At 38.1% G+C, this 23,839-nt stretch overlaps 1 protein-coding gene across 2 annotated transcripts in view; it reads right to left on the bottom strand.

The window, feature by feature from the left end:
- Ulk2 (unc-51 like autophagy activating kinase 2) overlaps positions 1-23,839 on the bottom strand; it is a 75,797-nt gene that overhangs the window by 51,293 nt on the left and 665 nt on the right. For both annotated transcript variants that reach the window (XM_055594085.1, XM_055594086.1), the window contains exons 2-11: positions 22,991-23,083; positions 20,928-20,969; positions 16,828-16,860; positions 15,362-15,398; positions 9,222-9,395; positions 8,470-8,543; positions 5,066-5,167; positions 4,009-4,067; positions 2,526-2,608; positions 781-828 (exon numbers count right to left, since the gene is read on the bottom strand). In XM_055594085.1, the coding sequence (XP_055450060.1) occupies positions 781-828; positions 2,526-2,608; positions 4,009-4,067; positions 5,066-5,167; positions 8,470-8,543; positions 9,222-9,395; positions 15,362-15,398; positions 16,828-16,860; positions 20,928-20,969; positions 22,991-23,083 (745 nt within the window). The remainder of the gene's footprint in view (positions 1-780; positions 829-2,525; positions 2,609-4,008; positions 4,068-5,065; positions 5,168-8,469; positions 8,544-9,221; positions 9,396-15,361; positions 15,399-16,827; positions 16,861-20,927; positions 20,970-22,990; positions 23,084-23,839) is intronic.

Genomic DNA, 23,839 nt, shown 5'->3' with positions numbered 1-23,839 from the left:
TGCACCTATCCATACACAGGCACAAAGACATACTTAAAAATAACAAAGATAAATATATTTTATAAAGTTTAATTAAAATAATTAAAAGTTAGCCAAAAATGCAATAGTTGGGCTAGAGAGATGACTTAGTAGGTTTGATCACCAGGACCCACATGATAGAAGGAGAGTTGATTCCTACAAGCTGTCCTCTGTATGTGTACACATACATACACATCATAAAAATAAATCTAAAATTTTAAATAAAATGCAATAGTTACTGAACCTTTTAAAATTCAAATTAGAAAAAAAATGTTGTTGCATAAACACAATTGCAGATTATAGCTATCTAGGGAATGTTTAAGGAACTTTTGAGCAATACAATAAAAATTAACTTGGTATTCAAAATACTATTTTTTTTATTTTAGATTGAATAGTCTCTGGAAGTAAAAGTGTAAAAATGGAAATTTAGAGCATGGAGGTGATGGCACATGTCTTTAATACCACTACTAGGGAAGCAGAGGCAGGTGGATCCAGCCTAGTCTAAAGAATGAGTTCCAGGTCAGCCAGGGCTACACAGAGAAACCCTGTCTTGAAAACAAACAAACAAAAAAATTAAATTACATGAGTTGGCTAGATGGTTCATCAGCTAAGAGCACTAGCTATTCTTCCAGAAGACCCACATTCAACACCTATATGACAGCTCACAACTGTCTGCAGTTCCACACAGACATGCATGCAGGCAGAACACCAATGTACAAAAAAATAAATAAATCATTAAAAAAGTTAAAAATAGGAACTTACATTTTTTAACTGGAACTTGCTCAAGAAAAGGATGGCTGAAAAATGCTTCTGTAAAGAAACATGACAACATAACCTTTAGAAAAAACATTTACTAGGGCTAGAGAGCTGTCTCAGCCACTAAAGGCCTTATAAGGCTCAAAACTAGAATACATTGAATACTGGAGAAATTAACCAATGAGACCACAAAAGAGGCACAGAGAGATAGAAATGTATCAGAGCAAAAAAGAGATATGGAAAAGTAACTTCAATTCATATGAATATCAGAAATGGTAAATATATGTTAATATTAAGATGCTACATAAATATTTTTCTCCTTTCATTCCTTCTACAAGAGACATAAGACTACGTAACACAATAGTTAGTACACTGCATTGTTTTTAAATAACATAGATGTGCTGAGTGACAACTACAACTCATTACAGAGGATGAAATGGAATTATAACTGAAAACAATTTTTCTATTCCTGGAATTCAACTATTATTTATGCAAAGTAGACTGTGATAAGATACCCATTATAATCCCTATAGCAACCATTAATAAAATAACTAGTAGATTTTTAAAAATTAATAAAGAACTGTAAGTGGCAACCTGAAAGTACCATGATTGATAACTGTCACCCACTGGCTGACCTGTCTAGACTTATCCCCAACCTAGCTCTCTCCCAACATTCAAGTGCTCACCGACATCAGCACTCAGACACCCAGTGGTTATCGTAAACATAACACGTCTAATCACAGTTCTGGTCCCGACAGTCCCTTCTATCTACAGCTTTCCCGTTTCTGTAACGGACAGGCCATCCTTTCCAGTTGCTCAGGCCCAGACCCACAGTCATCCTGAAGTATGTTTCTTATTACATTATTAGGAATCACTGAAACCCCTACCTCTGGAAAGGTCCACCAACTACTTTACATATTCTTCACTGCTATCACCCCAACTTAAGCTACACTCTGCTCTCAAGTGAATTAATTCCTACCTTTTGATTTTCCTGCCATACACAGTCTGTTCTAAGAAATGGCCAGATTGATATTTTCCCCTGCTTAAAACCTTCTGATGATTTTCCATCACATTCTGTCTTCAAGTGGCTTCTTCGTCTGCTCTCAAGCTTTCGCTCATGCTCCCAGCTTAAAGCTTCAATACTGGTTTTTCCCTCTGCCTAAAATTCTCCCCCCACAGACAGCTACACAACACATTTCAGGTTGATTGATTCTTTATTCATATACGACAGTGTACTGCTTTATTTAAAATTTTAGTTCCCCATTCCATATCTCTTCTTCTTTCTATTTTTGCATAGTACCTAGCACCTTGTAACACAACATACAATTACAGTTTATAATTTATTCATTATCTCTCTTTCCTTCTCTAGATTATATACTACATGAGGACACCTGTAAGTATATTGACACGTGTTGTACTATTCTATCCCACATTTCTGGTACATAGCAAGCACTTGATAAATGTTTATTAAAATAGAGAAAGAAAAAAGACAAACAAGCTAAGGTTGACGCCTGCAATCCCAGCACTTGGAAGGCAGAGGCAGAAGAATCTCTGTGAGTTCGAGCCCAGCCTGGTGGTCCACAAAGTGAGTTCCAGGACAACCAAGGCTACACAGAGAGACCTTGTCTCAAAAAACAAAAACAAACAAAAGCAAAATGGACTTTTTTTCTCTGGTATCTCTATGTAATCTATATAATCTTTTCAGCAAATATAAAATTAGAAAATATGCCCAGCTTGACACTATTACTTACCAAAGTCCATTCTATCCTTTTGATTTCTCTGAAGCAAACCCAAAAGGAGATTAGCCAAGTAAGGTGATGTTTCTCTGGGAATACTAAGTAAAAAACAAATATTAGTGGTGAGTTTATATGTATTTAACTACATTAGTTTTGCCTTCATTCTGATAAATGAAAATGTATATACACTTTCACAAATATTACATTATAACAAGAAAATATGATAAAACTTCATATGTTTAAGTGAGGAAAATAAAGGCACTACACTAACTGTTGATAATTATCAGCAACATGAACAGGTCCCTGCCAGTGCAGAACACTATTATTTACAAGTATCTGCTAGAATAGAGAGCCTGAGTTTTAACACAACTATTAACAGCTGCTATAAAATTCTCTGAAGAAAAAAACCTCCTTTAGTTCTGTCTAGAAAAGGGCAAAGCTTAATTAAATACAATTAACAGGGCATACAATTTCTAAAAGCCTGCATTAAAACGGGAAAGCAACTGAAAAATGAGGAACAGGAATATACAAACCATGGCCTACAAACTAATAAAAAATACTACGGTAAATAAAAATGAGTCAACTTTATTAATGAAGAGAATAATATAAATTAAAATAGCTAATTGGTCTTCTTCCCTTTGTGATGAAAGGTATTCTATTTACACTGCCACATCAAACAGGAAAGACAATTAAGAGGTACACCTTTTTGTCAGTTCAACAATTCTATTTTTAGCATTTATTCTAAAAAAAAAAAAAAAGAATACACAGTGGTGTATAATCCTACACACTTTTACTAAAGCCTGCTTGTAGTAAGCAAAAAATGAAAACAATAGGAATATAAGTAAATAAAATTGAACATTTTATAAGACTCTGTGTAGCTACCAAAAAGGATGTGCACCCTGCTCAACATCTAAAATACAGAATAAAAAACAAACAAAAGCTAGGCATGACGATCCATTTCTCTAATTTTGTCATTCAGAAGGCTGAACTAAGGTGAGCTTGCAAGTCTGAGCTACCTAGCAATCTAACAAAAAAGAAAGAAAAAACAACTCAAAATGTAATTTATCTTAAACTCTGTGTGTGTGCGTGCGCGTGCGCGCGCGCGCACACACACACACCTTCTCAAGCATGTGTAAAGAACTCCCAAAAGGAATATTTGGAAAAATACACAATAACTCTTACTATTGCTACAGAATGTCCATAGCCTAGGTAGGAATTTACTTTCTGCTTTATGAACCTGGGTCTGTTTGCCTTCACACAAGTAACACATGTAAGTTCTGTGATGTTTTCCCTTAAATTTTAAGCCAAGTGGTGGTAGCACACTCCTTTAATCCCAGCACTTGGGAGGCAGAGGCAGGTGGATCTCTGAGTTCGAGGCCAGCCTGGTCTACAGAGTGAGTTCCAGGACAGCCAGGGCTACACAGAGAAACCCTGTCTCAAAAACAAACAAACAAACAAATAAACCCCAGTATAATTTAAATAAAATCCAATCACATACCTAGGCATTAAGCTCCTGTTTTTTTCATAAAACATCCTTAGGTCTTGAGGACTATTAGCCTATTTAAGAAAAAGAAAAAGTTAACTTTCTAAATAGAAAGGAGCAAAACTTCTGAATCCACAACTAGCACTCATGTTCCTACTGTAGAATGTACATGGATGTTGACCCTGAGTGCCATGGACTGCTCATGAATGGATTTCTGGGCACAAAAGACTTACAAAAGCTCTGAGATCATATGCAAATCCTGAGTATCTTGGTACAATATACCTTTTCTAAGGTTAGACCCTCAAAAGAACCTGAAAGAGAACAGCCGCTATTCTGTAGTTCCATGACCTACCCAATAAGCCCATTATCACTGTGTATAACTGAGGTTTGTAGGAACTTGGGGAACAACACAAGTCTAAGCCAATACTGTCTCCATGGCAGCAGCCCTGCTACAGAAGAGTGGCTGGACTAGTGAACCTGCCTCTACATACAAACCACACTGAAAATGCAAAGCAAGTAATTTGACTGCATTGCTAACCCCTTTTTATACCAAGCTGGGCAAATAATTTCATGTTGTTACAATTTTCAGGTTAATTTTAAAAAATTAAAGTTTGAAAATATGAACTTGAGATGCTGGCATATCTTCTGAAAGTCAGCCTCTTACTATGAAAAGGAGATGAGGAAAACAGATCCAAAGTCTTAATAATTATTCCCCTCTCACTCAGACAGTATCAGGAATAGAGTTGGAGACAAGTTTTCTGTGACGCATCAGAACAGCCCCCGCCTCATCTGATCCCAAACCAGATTAGCAGGAAGAAGTCTGGTCACCATTCCTCACAAGCTGCTAGCCCTGAAAACATCTAGCAGACTTCATGGCAGTCCAACTTACAAAGGGCAAGCAGATAAAAAGGAAAAACAAACACCCTAGCCCCTCACAGCATTACCTGTAACAAAATCAAGTAAGTCACAGAGAAGCCTAAAACCTACTACTTTCAAACTATTTTTCATTTTGTAAATAGAAGGCAAAACTAGAAGGTCCTAGAACTGAGGACATAAGAAAAAGTCGGGCTACCTGAAAAGGTGGTTTTCCAACTAGGCATTGATAGATCACTGTTCCTATGCTCCATAAATCTGCCTTAGCGTCATAATGTTGAGACATAATTACCTCAGGAGCCTGTTCACAAAAAGTCAAGAAACATGAACCGTTAGTTGCAGCCTTAATGTATACACACTGATTTACTGATGATGAATCTCATACTACTAAGTAAAAATGTTAACATATTGTGATATTAACCTTACAGAATGATACTGCAATGAACTTAGAATTACTTTACAATGTTTATATATTATAACGAATACCAAATATAGTAAGAGTATTCAATTAATAAGGAAAAAAATATATCAATTACAGGTCAGAAGTTCCCTCAGGGTGAGAGATGAGAACATACCAGAACAAGGGGAAGATACAAAAGAGACTTGGATTGCTCGAATACTTTTTCTTCAAAGAGAACAAGGCAAAAAAAGAAAAATATTTTGTTTAAATATGGATGGTGTTAGGTACAAATACATGTTACATTATCCCTTACGTTTTCTGTAATTTAAAAGTCTTTTATAATAATAAAAAACTATAATACAAAAGACAGTAAGAGAAACTATCTTAAAAGCAAAGACAGTCAGGTGGATAGGCACATGTTTGTAATCCTAGCACTTTGGAGGCTGAGGGTTCACAGATTTGAGAGACCCTGACTCATAAAAAAATAACAACAAAAACAAAAAGCAATGGCATTTTGTTTTAAGTGGTTTTTAAAACAATCAAGTATTTTATAAAAACAAAACAAAAACATACCATTGCTGGGCATAGTGGCACATGCCTTTAATCCCAGCACTCAGGCAGCAGATCTCTGTGAGTTGGAGGCTAGCCTGGTATACACAGCAAGCTCCAGGGCAGCCAAGGTTTCATAAAGAGACCCTGTCTCAAAATAAAGCCCACCCCCCTAAAAAAAAAATCAACCAAACAATTGATAAAGAGGCCAACTACACTTAATGTGAAACTATTTTCTATACATAACACTTGTTCCTAGTAAATTTAAATTTTTTTCCATTCTTTTTATGTTTGTGGATGTTTTGCCTACATGTGTGTCTGTGTGCTACATGCATGCAGGGCCCTCAGAGGCCAGAAAAGTGTATCAGTTCCCTTGGAAACGTAGTTACAGGTGGTTGGAAACCACAAAGGGGTGCTGGAAATTGAACCTAGTCCTCTGCGAGAGCAATGAATGCTCGTAATTGTGGAACACCCCTTCTCTTTCTGGTAAATTTCTCAACTGAACCTTTTCCCTACCCGTGGTTCAGGTACTTGAACCCAGGGCACACACCACTGAGTGGCTATATTCCCAGATAGCCACCTTTCTGTAATAATCAGCCAAAATACTCTGATCACTGTTAAACTAGTTTCCTTTTCTTTTGGAGACACAGTCTTGCTATACAAGCACAGGCTGGCTTTAACTCTTGATCTTCCTTCCTCCACTTCCTAAGTGGCATATGCCACCAAGCCCTGCCCCTGACCTAATTTCATACTTAAGATATGCAATTTTTAAATTTCATTAAAGTATTGAGTTTATTTTATATAAGCAATGAAATTGTGATTTAAAAAGTAAATCTCATTAGGGGGAAAAAAAAACCCTAGACTTTGATTACTAGTTCCTTTGATGTCAAAGTAGATTCTAAATGTTTTGTTTTGGCTTTATAAGACAGGGCCTTGTTAATCAGTCCAGGCTGACCTGGGATTCACAATCGTCCTCTTTCAACCTCTTGCAAACATCTGCCAATACTCACAGTTGATTTTACATTAGAGGGTACAAACTGAGACCTGAAACATGCATTTTTTTGTTTTGTTTTGAGACAGAGTCTCACTGTGTCACTACGTCACCTGGGCTGGCCTGTAACTTACTATATAGATTAGGCTGGTCTCAAGCTCACGGAGCTCCACCTGCTTCTTCTTCCTTATAGGCATATTCATTTATTTAATCTAATCCTGCAGCTTTATATTTAAGTTATTACATTAAACTATTAAGCTTAATAGTTTACATTAGTTCATGAGTTTCATAACCTACTATACATTATTAAAGGGTAACTAGCTAAGATTATATTTTAGCATTAAGTGTGAAGCTAAAAAAGAAGAATTTCTACAATGTAAGAAACTTAATAAGACAAACAGCATGTAAAATATAAGCTTATCTTATAAAGGTACCCCAAAAGGCACAGATTCTCCTCTGTTGTTTTGTTTTTTGAGACAGGGTTTCTCTGAGTAGCTGTTCTGAAACTCACTCTGTAGACCAGGTTGGCCTGAAACTCAGATCTGCCTGACTCTGCCTCCCAAGTGCTAAAGTGCTAAAGGCATGAGCCACCACCAGCTGGCTTCTGTAAGTATTCTTAATTACTGTACATTAAAATTTCACAGCATTATGTGAAATTTTACTTTCAGTTGAATCTAACAGGGTGTAGTGGTTTGAATGAGAAATGTCCCCCACAGGCTCATGTATTTGAATCCTTGGTCCCCACACGATGGCACTTTTGGGGGAAATTATAGACCTTTTACAATGTAGAGCCTTGCTGTAGGAAATATGTCACTGGCAGGGGTGCTGAGGAATTATAGCTTCATCCTACTTCCCGTTTCCTCTTTTTCTCTCCTTCCTTCCTTCCCCCTAACTTCTTGGCATCCTGTCTGTGGACATAATGTGATCAGCCAGCTTCCTGCTCCAGTAGCCATGTTCATCTTGCCATTATGGACTCCCCTCTGGAACCATAAGCCAAAAGAAATTCTTCCATCTATAAGCTACTTTCGGTCCTGGTATTTTGTCACAGCAATAACAAAATAACCTATACATAGGGATTTCTACATAATTGATCTTTAAAAATAAAAAATAAAAATGAAGCCAGTCATGGTGGTACACACCTTTAATCCTAGCATTTAGAAGGCAGAGAGAGAATGGATCTCTGTGAGTTTGAGAGCAGCCTCATCTACAAAGTAGGTTCTAAGCCACCCAAGGCTATAAAGTGAGCTCATTTCAAAACAGTAACAACAACAAAATAACAGCAACAAAAAAGCCAACACCACCACCAAAAGCCCCCCCAAACAAACAAACAAACAAATAAAGACAGAGAGCTGGAAGAGATAGCTCAGCAGTTAAGAGCACTGGTTGATCTTCCAAAATATCCAGAATCAACTTCTAGCACTCATATGGCTTACAACTGTCTGAAACTCTAGTTCTGGAGGTTCTGATACCATCTGTTCTGGCAAACAATCAACCACAATAAAGTAAAAGAATTTTAAAAAGATTCAAAACTCAAATACAAATGTGGAACAACTTTTAAATCCACCAAGCTAAATCAAGACGTCTGTGTGATCACACTATTGCTAAAATAATTAGCAACAATATAAACCACTGTTCAGATCAAGACACAGGTCTTCTCACTCACCATGTACATTGGGGATCCACACAGTGTCGCTGCCATTGTGTTACTATGTAGGTAACGTGCAAACCCAAAATCAGCTGTTTCACAAAATTAAAAAAAAAAAAAGATAAAACAACAAATGACAGTTTGCTCACACTTTATGCATATCATATAACTCTAAGACACAGAAGGCACAAAAGAACTGTGAAAATTTTACTGAAAAGTCTCTCCACCAAAGAAAAACAAGTAGCTATCTCAAAAGAAGTTAATAGCAGCAGCAATAGTCAACTATGTAAGTCTGTACTTCACTAGCTTTTAACGAAGGGTCCTCAATCTTCGCGAATGGAAATACTACTTGTAATACTACTTGTAATATATCATTAAGTAACACAGCTCTCATTAAACATCAATACCACATTTATAATTTGAATTCTCTTTACAAATAGGGTCAAACATGCAAGAACACTAAAAGCACTCAGCAAGGGCTGAGTGAGATCCTTTGGACATCTGTCCGAGAATCAGAACTGTAGAGTCAGGTTCGTAACCTGTGCCTATAAGCATACTATTTCAGTTTCCTTCTCCAGGGAAGCAGGCTTTGTGTTTGGCCCTTCTTAGACTTAGGAAAAAAATTCACATATCTACACAGATCTCAATGAACTCTAACAATTTCAAAATGACATCTATAAAAATCTATTAGTCTAACAAATCTAAACTAAAATGATGTAAAAGTACTGTCTCAAAATGTCCTTTCCATGAAGCAAGACATGGTCATTTACCTATTTTAATACGAATACCACTGACATTTGACTTTCTTCTATTGGCGTAAGACAACAAGATATTTTGTGGTTTGAGATCCCTGTGGATTATTCCTTTGCTGTGCAGGATTCGCATGGCTGCTGCAATTTGATGAAGAAACACTCTGATAGTATCTTCACTGAGAGTTCCTTTAGCTGGCAGAAAAGGAGTCACATAAATATTTAAACAGACAAAAATCAAGTATCTTTTCATTCCATTAAGAGAATTCAGCTGATAAGGAGGGAATGAAATAAATTAAGAAACTGAGATTCACATATTCCTTGTTAAGAACTGAAATCTATAAGAGATAAACAGATTTCTCAAAATAAACAAACAAACAAAATGGTAACTGATCTGCTAAACAGAACTGGTTTGCAATTTTGTTTTTGGTGCACGCCTATAATCCCAGTGCTCTGGGAGACAGAGGCAGGTGGATCTCTGTGAGTTCAAAGCCAGCCTGTTCTACAAACCTTGGCAGGGACAGCCAAGGTTACATAGAGAAACCTTGTTTATATATATATTTATTTTTATTTTTTTCTTTCTTTCTTTTCAATTTTCACTAGTCAAGGTTCCTATGGTACATCTCTGAACACAAGAGGTGCTCAACAAATGCACATGTCCTTCACAGATCAAAAAATAACTTCCCTTTCACACTGGTCATACCTAGGGAAAATGTTTAAGATTCATATCAAACAGCGCATGAACACAAAGTAAAGACAAGTGAAATCCTCATGTGGAACCTACAGTCGTTTGTCAGTAGGGATCTCTGTGTAGTATTGGTTCTTTCCCCTTATAGCTCATGACCACACATAGAATCTACTCCTGCCCCACATAGAATCTCTCATAAGTGAAGAGACCTTTAAGAAGTCATGTTTCCACTCTGTAATCATTATTCAGTGACTATCACAGCACAGAGAGAGGCTACAGGCTAATAGCATTGTGTATGTAGGGCTATCAAAATCCTAGCTCTGCCCCATATGTGACTCTGAAAGAAGATCCATCTTCTACAGAAATCTGATGAGACTGATTTATAAAGTAGTTGTGGTAATACAAAAGTATATACTTAACAGTGGAAACTTCAGAATGGCCTACCATATAATGTCCACACAAATATAGTTAAATATGCAAATATAAATTTTCCATAGCAATGGATCTGAATGTCTTGACTCCACATGAAAGATTTAAATCCTTCATGATGGGCTGGAGAAATGAGTAACTCACAGTTGAGAGTGCTTCCAGCATCAAGTTTAGTTTCCAGCACCCACAACATTTGACCTAAAGCTACCTCTAACTCTAGTTCCAGGGGGATCCAGTGCTCTCCAGTGCTCTCATCTGGCCCCCATGAGCAGCTGCACATATGTGACACACATTCACAAAAACATATTAAATATTTAAGTCCTCTGAGATCATATTTCTGTTCATATAATTCTTACCAATATATTCTATAACTTTTACATTAATTAATGTTATTTTACATTAAAATTTTAAGCATATGTAACAAGCAAAATACTATAGTTTTAATATCATGTCAAGTGATCCTCTATGGTTTAAAATACTTCAGTAACTTGTTGATATTATATTCTTAAAGTAATGGTGATAAACACCTTTGATCCCAGCACTTGGGAGGCACAAGCAGGCAGATCTCTCAGTTTGAGGTCGGCCTAGTCTACAGGGCAGGCAGAGCTACACAGAACTTTCCTCTCAAAAACAAAAACATTATGTTCTTAAGATCATCGAATAAAGTCAACTCCATGGCTTAAAATTACTAAATCCTTTTCCTATGAGGGCTGTTCTTATCCTCTCTTTTGGCTTTTGTTTGTTTTTTGTTTTTGAGACAGGGTCTTCTCCACAGACCCTGGGCTGCCCTGGTATTCACTTTGTAAGACCAGTCGTCTGCCCTCAGACTCACTGACCACTTGCCTTTGCCTCCCAGTGCTGGGATGGAAGGTGACCGTAAAAAATGTCAAAGTGCTCTAAACATATAAAGTAAGATCTCCTAGATCACGAACCCTTAACAGTCAAGTAGTGCCTGTGTGGTCCCAGCACTCAGGGAGCAGAGAGATCTCTGTGAAATTGAGGCCACCCTGGTACAGATACAGTCATTCCCTGTCTCAAAACTAATGAGAATTTGAAGTCTTTAGCCAGAAATAGTAACAGATACCTACAATTCCTGCACTTGGAAAAGAAAAGTACAAAGATCATGAATTTAAGCCCAGTCTCATCTAATAGTGAGTTCAAGGCTAGCTACATAAAACTCTTTAAAAAAAAAAAATATATGATCCCAGTACTTGGGAGGCAGAGGTAGGTGGATCTCTGTGACTTCAAGGCCAGCTTGATTTACACAGTGAGTTCCAGGACAGCCAAAATAAAAAACAAGTAGCTCATGGCAGCTCAGTCTCCAAGTGGGTTCCCCAGTAATGGGAACAGGGACTGTCTCTGATATGAACTCAGTGGCTGGCTCTTTGATCACCTCCCCTTGAGGGGAAGGCAACCTTACCAGGCCACAGAGGAAGACAATGCAGCCAGTCCTGATGAGACCTGATAGGCTAGGGTCAGATGGAAGATGAGGAGGACCTTCCCTATCAGTGGAAGGGGGAAGGGGCATGGAAGGAGAAGAGGGAGGGCGGGATTGGGAGGGGATGAAGGAGGGGGCTACAACTGGGATACAAAGTAAATAAATTGTAATAAATAAAAACATTTAAAAAATCTAGGGGTGGGGGCTGTGGGCTGTAAAGATGGCTCCAGAGTTAAGAGTATTTTCACTACTCAGCAATTAAAAACAAGGAAATCATGAAATTTGCAGACAAATGGTAGTAACTAGAAAAAAAGATCATCCTGTGTGAGGTAGCCCAGAAGCAGAGAGACACACATGGTATATACTCACTTATAAGTGGATATTAGACATATAATACAGGATAAACATAATAAAATCTGTACACCCAAAGAAGCTAAGCAAGAAGGAGGACCTTGGGTAAGATGCTCAATCCTCATTCAGAAAGGCAAACAGGATGGACATCAGAAGTGGGAGAAAACAGGGAACAGGACAGGAGCCTACCATAGAGGGACTTTGAAAGACTCTACCCAGCAAGTTACCCATAGCCAAACTTTGGGCAGAGTGCAGAGAATCTTAGGAAAGAAGGGGGAGCTACAAAGACGTGGAGGGCACAGGAGATCCACAAGAAGAGCAACAGAACCAAAAAATCTGGGTCCAGGGGTGTTTTCTGAGACTGATGCTCCAACTAAGGACCATGCATGGACATAACCTAGAACCCCTGCTCAGGTGTTGCCCATGGCAGCTCAGTGTTCAGGAGTGTTCCCTAGTAATGGGAACAGGGACTGTCTCTGACATGAACTCAGCGGCTGGCTCTTTGATCTCCTCCCATTGAGAGGGGAGCAGCCTTACCAGGCCACAGAGGAAGACAATGCAACCAGTCCTGATGAGACCTGATAGGCTAGGGTCAGATGGAAGGGGAGGAGGACGTCCTTTATCAGTGGACTTGGGGAGGGGCATGGGAGGAGATGAGGGAGTGAAGATGGGATTGGAAAGGGACGAGGGAGGGGGCCACAGCTGGGATACAAAGTGAATAAACTGTAATTAATAAAAATTAATTAATTTTAAAAAAGAGTACTCACACGGGTTACTATTCTAGAGGACTCAGGTTTGATCCCTAAATCATACTTGGTGTATTAGAACCACTTCTAACTCCAATCCCAGGGGATCCAACACCCTCTTCTGGCCTATGGAGGTACTCCACACACACACACACACACACACACACACACACACACACACACACACGTATGCAAACATACACAAGTAAAACAACCCAATCATACAAAACAATTATGGTAAAAATAAATTTAAAAAATCTGGAACACATTCTTTCATACACACTTTTTTATAAACACTAAGATATATGTTACTCTGTGTTAGTGGATGAGTCAAATCAATGTCTGGAGCAGTGGTTCTGTTTTCAACTTTGCTAATGCTGTGGCCCTTCGGTAGAGTTCCTCATGTTTTAGTGACCCCCAAACCATAAACTTATTTTCATTGTTACTTCATAGCTGTAATCTTGCTACTGCTATGAACCATAATGTAAATATCTGACATGCAGGGTATCTGAGATGTGACCCCAAAAAAGGTCTTGGCCCAGTTTGAGAACTGTTGTTCTACAGTCTTATTTTTCTGATGTGACACTGTAACAATTGAAATGGACAGCATTTTTCCATTTTACTATTCTACACTATAAAACTTTTTAAACTTTTATTTTTAATTGTGACCCCTGGATGCTCAATGAAATTAAACATTTTAATCATTTTATTTCTCCTTTGCAAACTGTCACTACATTTTGCATGTATAGCAACTGAGGTCTGTAGTCATTTTACCACTGTTTTTGCATATTTTTCATGCTAGTCTCAGTATTATTAAAATAAAATACTTTGGAGAGGTATGCTGAATCCTTCTGAATATAATTATGGGTGTGTACATATGCTTGTGTTTCTGCATACATAATTGTGCATACATTTGGGGTTCTAAATTTCAAGTGTCATTTAGTACTAAAATCTACCACAAAACAACTTCAGTGTTTTGGTTTTGTGTGTTTGTGTGTGTGTTGGTGTTTTGTTTGTTTCTTTTTGTTCATTTTAGAGACAGGGTTTCTTTATATTCCTGGCTAGCCAGGAACTCACATGTGCCTCAAACTCAAGAGATCTGCCTGCCTCTGCTTCCCAAGTGCTAGGATCAAAGGTATGTGTCCCCAGCTGCCTGGGGAAATTTCACTATTTTTAATTCCTTGTTACATTACTTTTTTAATTATAAAAATGTTCATGTAAGTGTATCATTTGACTGATTTTTTTATATTTAATTTTCTGTGTATAGGTATTTTGTTTGCATGCAGGTCTATGCACCAGGTGCACAGGTGTATGCCTCGTGCATTAGGAGGCCATAAGAGGGCATCAGATTTCCTGAACTGCAGTTAGATGGCTGTGAGCTGCCATGTGGGTGGCAGGGACTAAATATGGTTCTTCTGGAACAGCAGCAAGTACTCTTAACCACTGAGCCATCATCTCTCATGCTCCACTGACCTGAAGACGATTTTTTTTCAAAATTTTTATTAGCATATTTTAAATTTAAAATAAAAATTTAAATGACACTGATGCATTCATGTAGTGGGCTTTATGTAGTCACTTAGCAGACAAGTCAGGGGAATATATTCTCTCCTTTACCATGTGGAACCTTGTTTACTGAATTCAGCTTGTCAGGCTTGGCAGCTTTACCCACTGGGCTTCTTATTAGCATATATTAATTATACATAATAATGACCTTTTTGCATATGTACATAATGTATTTAGATCATATTACCTTTCCACTCTCTTCCTTTTCCCAACTTACTCCCCCTTCTACTTTCATGTCTCTTAAAATTTTTTTGGTTTTGTTTTGTTTTTAAGACAGAGTTTCTCTGCGTAGCCCCGGAACTCATTCTGTAGCCCAGGCTGGCCTCCAACTCATTGAGAGCCACCTACCTTTGCCTCCTGAGTGCTGGGATTAAAGGTCTGCTGCCACCACCCAGCTTTTATTTAAAAAAAAAAAAAAAAAAAAAGGAACTAATGGTTCGTGATGGCAGCCAGCGGTGCCTTTTGAAGGACAGAAACTCTATTTGGTTTCTTTCCTTCTGGGAAAATCCCCTCCCCTAAACTCCTTCCTCACTGTCAGAGAAAAAGAAGTCAATACTTGTATGAGTTTAGAAAATAAAATCCAGTTGGTCAGCAAAATAACTACAAGTTAAAACACACAAACACACACAAATATTTGAATGTTTCTACATATTTATATTTAGGACACAGTCAGCATTTCAGAAACACCTCTCAGAATTAAACAGACTCCTGTTTACTGAGTATTGACAAATACGTGATAAATTTACCTTGCAGGGTTAGTGAGATCGTTCAGCAGATAAAGAAGAGTCTGCCGCCAAACCTGACGGCCTGACTTTGAATTCTGAAATGCACATGGTAGAATTGGACAATCTATGCCACAAATTTTCCTCTGACCACATGTATGCCGTTGTGTGAATGTACACACGCACACCCACACACCCACGCATAAATGTAATAATAAAATTACCTTGCAAATAATCTGCCAGGTCGCCACCATTGCAATACTGATAAGTAAAAGAAAAAGTAATTAACTTCAAAAGATACTGCTATTGTGATTAAAATAAAGTATTTTATAGCCTTAAAGGTAGTATACTTCTTTAATCTTTGCACCTAAAGGGGAGAGGTAAGTAGTTCTCTGTGAGTTCAAGGACAGTCTGGTCTATAATTTGAGTTCTAGGACATAAAACCTGTCACAAAACAAAACAAACAAAACAAAAAAACCCAACAAACATTTTGGTTTTTTTTTTTTTTTTTTTTTAAAAAGCCAGTTGTGGTGGCACATGTCTTTGATCCCCGAACTAGGAAGGCAGAGGAAGTCAGATCTCTGTGAATTTGAAGCCAGCCTGGTCTACAAAGCCAGTTCAGGACAGCCAGGGCTCTATTACACAGAGAAACCCTGTCTTGAAAACCAAACCAAAACAAACAAACAAATAAAAAGGAGGGTCCTTGAGGTAACCCAGAAGGTAAGCATGCCAAGTGTGAATCCCTTGGCCCCACATGAGAACCAATGCTTGAAAGTCTTCCTCTGGGATGGTAGCACACGACTCTATGGTACACCTCTTTAATCCCAACATTTAGGAAGCAGAGTCAGGAGAATCTCTATAAGTTCGAGGCTATCCTAGTCTATACAGTGAGTTCCTGGACCGCCAAGACTAAATAGAGAAGAAAGAAAAAAGAAAGTCTTCCTTGATTCTCCACGCCAGTACCTAGCCAGTACCCTCCCCAACAGATGGACATATAAGAATAGATAAAAATGTAATTTTTCTCTTTTCTTCCTTTTTTTTTTTTTTTTTTTTTTTTGAGAAAAGTTCTCTACTATATAGCCATAGCTATCCTAGAACTCTTCCTACATACACCAGGCTAGCCTCAAATTCATAGAAATCTACCTAACTCTGTCTCTGTTGGGATTAGAGGCATGTGCTACCACGCCCAGCCAATAAAATGTAATTTAACTTAAAAAAAATTAACTAAAGTAAGACTATTGGGGGGCTGGAGAGATGGCTCAGTGGTTAACAGCACGGCAGCTCTTCCAGAAGACCCAGGTTCAATTCCCAGCACCACATGGCAGCTCACAACTGTCTATAACTCCAGTCCCAGGGGGTCTGACAGACAAACATACAGGCAAAACACCAATGCACATAAAAATAAATCATTTAACAAAATAATATTGAGCCTAGCACAGTAGCACACACCTGTAATCCCAGCACTCAAGGAGGCAGAGGCAGGGGGATCTCTGTGAGTTTGAGGCCAGCCTGGTCTACAAAGTTAAGTCCAGGACAGCCAAGGTCACACAGGGAAACCCTGTCTCAAAAAACCAAAACAAAACAAAATAAAAGTCATTTGTAAAATATCATCTAATTTTTTATGAAGTAGAATAAAAATCATTCAATCAACTTTATTAATACTTATTGTCAATACTGGTAGAATACCTACCTCCATCACCAGATAGACAGAGTTGGGTAATTCCTAGAAAATGAACACAAATATCATAAAAAACTAAACACTAAGTTTAAAAATAGTGAGTTAATCAAATACTTACTGATTATTAAGCTAATAAACTCACAAAATGCTTCAGAAAGCGAAATCAAAATTCTCAGGCAAGAGGACTCTTTTGTTTTTAATCTCATTGCTCTGCTGGGGATGGAAGCCAGGGCTGTGGACACTGTGGGCAAGCACCTCTATGCTATACCCCCAGCTCTGAACTTCTCTACACAGTGTTTTAAGCATCTGTTCTGCACAGCCAAATCAAATTCTGCCGACACTCAGGCAGTCAACAAGAAGTTCAGGCACAGTGGCAGAGACATGGGAGAACATACGCTCAAGGCTTCATCAATGTAGCAAGGCCCTGTCTGCAAGCACCAACAAAAAGCATGGTACATGCACCATCTGTGAAAACGAAGACTTTATTCGGTCCTCAGGAAAGCACTCCCACTCTGAAAAGTTTGAGTTGGGTAGCAAATTGGCCTATCCTCTTTCCTAACAACAGCATCAAACTCTGGTTTGGGGGGAGTTGTTTGTTTGTTTGTTTGTTTGTTTGTTTGTTTAGAACAATCACATTATCAGTAAATGAAATGTCTTATTATATGACCTTATATTATGTCAAAATTAAGATGTCTTATTTTATCACACAAAGATATGTATAAAGACTCAGGAGGCAGAAGTAGGTGGATCTCTAAGGTCAAGGCCAGCCCAGTCTACAGAATGAGTTCCAGGATAGCCAGGGCCACACAGAGAAACCCTGTCTCAAAAAACAAACAAACAAACAAACAAACAAGATATGTTTAAAGATTTAAGGAAATAATTTGAATATTTTTTACAAAGTGTCACACTTATACAGCTTCAAGTCTGCTGTATTAATAATTCAGAGACTAAGTATATGACAATTTTTATTCGATTTTTAAAAAACTGAAATGCTAATTTTGAACTGGCTCTATGGCTTAACATAAGCCAGTGTTGAAATGCTCTAATACTTCAAACGCAGCAATTAACCACAACAAGATCCAAAATTCAAAAAGAAGGTGGTCCATGAAAAACAAGAGACACATCACAGAATGGGAGTGACCTGTTCTAGTCAGAAAATGACTTTACATGGTCCACATTATGCCTACCAGAGAACTAGAGAATTAACAGTAAGATTCTGAAAAACCTAAGGCAATTCTACAATTTTAACGACTGAACTGAATAATATCAACTCTGATATGGGAGTGTACATCATTCACAAAATACGTGCTTGGTATGCCTACATGAGCCCTCTTCTAGCCTCCACAATTCACTAGGCATGCACACGGTGCAGAAACATACATGCCGGTAAAACATTTGTGCACATAAAGTAAACATATCCATTTAACCTGTCCAGCACCACCAGTTCCCGTTCCTGTATTCTGATCATGAAAAGCCTTCTCCTTGGTCCTCAAGCTCAATAGCTCAATCATTCTTCCTTTCTGTGGCCTTCACAAGGAAGCTCCTCGGGGTGCTTACTTGCTATTCTCTCACCAACTCCTAGTCTAGCCTTCTCACCCATCTGTCAAATCATTTCTTCAGAGAGCCTTCCCCAGCCCCACCCTGATATCCTCATATAGTTCCCTCCAGAGCTCTACAACAGTTCATCACATGTAGCCTTTGGCCTGCCTACAATTAGTAACTATTTGCTTAATGTCATCTTCCACACTAATCGTAACATCTTCCACTGGAAGCAAGAACAGCTTCTTTGCTTCCCCTTACCACTATACTCTGTACATTTCCGTAACCGGCTCAAGAGAATACTAACAACAATGAGATTAGCAACAAACACACCAGAAGCAGCAATGGGAAAGTCAGAAAAAAAAAAAAAAACAAAGGGCAACTATAACAAGATGACCCATTTACTAATGATTTATGAGATAATTTCTTTAACCTTAGGTATTTTTCTTCTAATGAGATTTGTCAAGCATGTGTGTCGTGAGGGATGTCCTACTGCTCAAAATAAACAAGTTTATTTTATACTGTAGTTCTAGGAGAACAAAACCATTTTCATGCAGCCACCTTGAATTCAAAGATTGATAGCTTGCGCTTTGTTTATATTTCTTCTAGTGATAGCTCATTCCACAATCAAAACCTGTACTAAAAAATGTTTTTCATTCTGAGAGAAAAGACATCTAAATAAAAATTCTGAAAGCAAAATCTGCTCACGGTTGCCAGGGTTTTCTAACTGCTCTAAGAACGGTAAGTGAGGACTCCCTAACATTTAACATTTTTTGTACTAGGTACTGACCTGCACCACCCAGCACCCTCTATCCACAGGGTACAGGTGACACAAACAGCTGAGGAGAATGCACATTTCAGCGAGGGATGGTGACATGGAATTTGGTTCTGACTTGAGAATTTGTTTTACCCTTTCTAGAAAGGGTTTGGATTTCGCAAAGGAGGGGGTGACTGACATCTAATCAAGCCAACATTCATACTGTCTGTGCATGGGAGCGTACATTGCAGGCTTTTTCTTGGAGCGCAATCATAGTCTATAATCAAACTCTGTATCATTGTTCACGGTATTTGAGCTGGACATTCCAAACCCCGAAGTCAAAGAAATTTTCAGAGGGGATACGTCACTGTCATTTGTGTAAAGGCAAACCTCAAACATAGGGGAGATAAGTCTCTTGTGATGTGATGAGCATGTGTACCAGTCCCTCCTGCATCCTCCTCACACTGAACACAGCCACCAGGACTCCAGCACTTAAACAAGGACGTTTAAAAAAGTAGCAGACGCCCTCTAAATGCAAGCCAATTACTTCATCAGAAAATACACTTTTCTCCAAAGTAGATCTCTTGAAAAGATTTCCGGAATGATTCTGACTACAGTTTGCCTTAAATGACTTTAGACTTTGCCTCAAAAAAAAAAAAAAAAAAAGCAAACAAAAAATGACCTTAGAATCCAGATTTCCTATCTAAACAAAACACAGATCTAGCATATGCCGTGCTGCCCATCACACAACCACTCACTCACTCACACACACACTCCATGGTAAATGTGCTTTTTATTAATTTTATTTCCTTCTACTTCTATGATTTACCACGCTGCTTTCATAAGAAAGTTTTAAACTAAGTTTTACGTAGAGCACAACAGTCTTTCTACCTACTAAAGAAACGCTAGATCTGATGTAAACCACAAGTTAACCTAAAGCAATACCCAACAGCACATTCCCAAATATGAATACATTTACTCATGCAACTTATTATTTATTTATTTTAGTTCTATGTCATTTTAAAAAATTCCTGGAGCTGGCAAGATAGCTCTTAGGGTAAAGGCACTACCAGTAAACTTAAAAGATAGTCTGATTCCCTGGACCCTCTGCCTTTCACAGGTACGTCATGGTATGCATTCATCAACACACAAATACAATATACACATATAGACACATGAAATAAATAAATGCCATTTTATAAACATATTTCTTTATTTTTAGGTGTATGGGTGTTTTGCCTGCATTAATGTCTGTGTGCCATGTGCATGCTGGGTGTCCAGGGAGGCTAAAAGAAGGCAATGGATCCTTTGGGACTGGAGTTACAGACAGTTGTGAGTCTCTATGTGGATGCTGGGAACCAAACCTGGGCCCTCTGCAAGAGCAGCCAGTGCTCTTAACCACTGAGCCATCTGTCTATTACAAATAAATGTAATTTTAAAAATAAAAGAAACAGGGCTGGAAAGATGGCTCAGTGGTTAAGAGCATTATTTGTTCTTCCAGAAGTCCTAAGTTCAATTCCCACATTTTGGCTTACAACCACCTGTAATGGGATCTGATGACCTCTTCTAGTATATGTGACAACAAAGCACTCATACACATAAAAATAAAGATCACCTCTTTATTAATAAAGTTTAAAAACATTTAAAAACATTTAAAACATTTTAATATAATTCAAGTTGTATGTCTTTTCAACATGAATTAAGGAAATTTTAAATTTCCATTAAAATTCACTTAACTTCACAGGAAATAAACTTTTTTAAAAAATTGTTAAAAAAAAAAAAAACACCAAAATAACAAAAACCCAAACTAAAGTACCTGGACATCATAGAGCGCCACAATGTTTTCATGCTGGAGTTCCTGGAAAGAAAAAATTTCAATATTATTGTGTAGTCTGATGATTTTAATATATTCTACTATGCAAATAAAACTCATTTCTATATGCACATATACTACTTGTAGCATATGGCACCTTTACTAACAGCTTAGAACAAGTTAATCCACTATAGAAGAAAATAAATGGGTCTCATCTGACACCTAAGTATTTTTTACCACCAGTTTTTTTTTTTTTTTTTTAACGTTTTGTCTTATCTGTTTACGTGTATGCGTATTCTTGCCTGCTTGTCTGTCTGTGCTCAGTGTGAGAGCAGAGGTCAGAAGGGGGTGTCAACGCCCCGGGTCTGCAGTTAGGTACAGCTAGCTGTGAACTGCCATGTGGGTGCTAGGAATTGAACGAGGACTTCTTGAAAAGGCAGGTACTTCTCCAGTCCCATCACTGTTCATTTCTTAGACTTCTAATGAGATTATTTCGTTTGCCAAACAAATGTCATAATTAATGTGGATGCAGACTGTCTATTTAGTCTCCAATTTTTAATGTTTCATATAGTAATAAAGACATAAAATCCCAAAGTGCTTTTAAAAAGCATTTTCTGCATGAAACATAATTCATAGCTTAGAGAATCTTTTTGTGGTCTTTTTTTAAATAACTTATTTAATTTTATTTTATGTGCATTGGTGTGAAGATGTCAGATCCCTTGGAATTGGGGATTGGTGTTACAGACAGTTGTGAGCTGCCATGTGGGTGCTGAGAATTGAACCTGGATCCTTTGGAAGAGCAGGCAGTGCTCTTAACCACTGAGCCATCTCTCCAGCCCCCTCTTTTTGTGGTCTTAACTGCTGCACCATTTCTCCCCTCCTAAGAACTGAAATTATTACCAAAAATCCTCCACAGAACATTTTTGAGGAAAGCAAATGCTGAATGAAGTTTCTGTGATCAAATAAGTACATGGGTTAAATAGACCAAATCCAGTAGAAAACTTCCCTTTCTTTAGTGAGCCAAATGTTTGTAACTATACAAATATTCAGTAAACGAAGTTTACCAAATTTATCTGACTATGGACTCTTTTATTTTCTCCCCCTGAAAGCATCTTACTTTGATGATGCTACAGGATGTAAGCTGATCTAAAAAGTAACTTTCTCCTGGAGCTGGAGATCTGGCTCAGCAGTTAAGGTGCTTCTCTTATGGAGGACCCCGCTTCAATTACCAGAACCAACGTGGCAGCTCACAGCTGTCTGTAACTCCAGTCCAAGGGGATCCAACAAACATCTGGTTGCCCTGGGCACCAGGCACATACAGAGTGGGTATGATACATACATACATACACGCAGGTAAAAATACTTATACACATAAAGCAATAAAATAAACATATCAAAAGTAAATAACTATTAAAAAGTTAACTTCCACTTTGGCGATGATGGCACATTCCTTTAATCCCAGCACTCCTGAGGCAGAGACAGGCCAATCTCTGTGTGTTGGAGGCCAGCCTGACTTCAGCGTGAGCTCCAGGACAGCCGGGGCAACCCCAGAATACACAGATAAACCCTGTCTTGAAAAAACTAATTAACTAACTAACTAACTAACCAGATAGATAGATAGATAAAAATAATTTTCTTCTATTTATAAGGAGAAAAAGAAAGACAAGTTCTCTTGCACCTCCCAAAACACATAAGGGCCTAAGGATAAAGGATGTCAACAGAAGAGAATGATATACCAATTGCACCTGCAGAGCATTCAAACAACAGCACGATAACTAGAAGAAATCATAAGAATTATGATTTAATTAAATTACTTAATTCAGTTAGTCAAAAATCAGTCTTCACAAAATCCCTCTGTTTGGTCAAGAGCCCCAAACATCTCTTCTTAAAAATAGCTTCAAAGAAGGCTGCAGAGGCAGAGGCAGCGGCTCAATGGCTATGGGTACTTGACTCTTGCAGGACTCAAGTTCAGTCCCCAGTACCCACACCCATCTCCAGGAAGTCATGCTCTTTTAACTTAGGGTACCTTTTAACCCAGAGTGTAACAGTATTCTAAAATAGCATACCTTTAAGATTTTTATTTCCTTTCCAAGCAGAATTTGTGATTTTGACAAGTTCTTTTTATTAATACTTTTAATAGCTACTTCCCAATCCGTTTTCTGAAAAGGAAAAACAGTGTTATGCCTGAAAATTATAACACAGAAACGACTCAACAACAATAAAAGCTGGTTAAGTGTAAATATATTTTAAGCAAATTAATGTACATGTAGGACTGGAGAAACATGATAAATATCCCAAATCTCAAGCTAAAAAAAAATTGTTTTATAAATGACACAATAGCCATTAAAAAGTAAATACAAAGACCATCTAGCATCAGTTGAAAAAAAGTTTACAACCACATAGGAGTTATGGAGAAATGTGTATATAAACTTGGGAAGTGATAGCATTCAATGAAAAGTTATCCTGGATGGACTACATTGTTTTAATTTTTAAAGTTATTTCATAATGAATGAACAACAGACGACAGTCCCCTTTTAATAGGCCCTCCGGCATCAATCAGAACAACTAAAGCTTTTTTTTTTTTTTAACTTCCATCCCCAATGTGCCTTCTCAAATTCTTTAGATTCTAAAACCTCCTGTGACCCTACTTGAGAAAGAGCAGTCCTAAAAAAAAAAAAAACGTTGAGGCTTAAACTTGCACCACGTCGTATTATTAGATTAGGGTCTAGCTATCTTCCCCCACTTGCGTTCGCCTAACTCAAGGTGAGAGACAGTTCGCAGAGGAACGCGACACCTCCGAGAAAGCCTCAGACTAACGGGAAACTCGCCCGTTTTCCGCTGGGTGTGCGGTCTGCCTCAGAGGTGACAGGCTCGGGAGAGCCTGAGGCGGGGGGGGGGGGGGGGGGGGGGGGGGG

The sequence above is a fragment of the Psammomys obesus genome, unplaced genomic scaffold (assembly GCF_907164565.1).
Source record: "Psammomys obesus unplaced genomic scaffold, mPsaObe1.curated_primary_1811, whole genome shotgun sequence".
NCBI lineage: Eukaryota > Metazoa > Chordata > Mammalia > Rodentia > Muridae > Psammomys > Psammomys obesus.
This window is presented reverse-complemented; position numbering and strand designations above follow the sequence as displayed.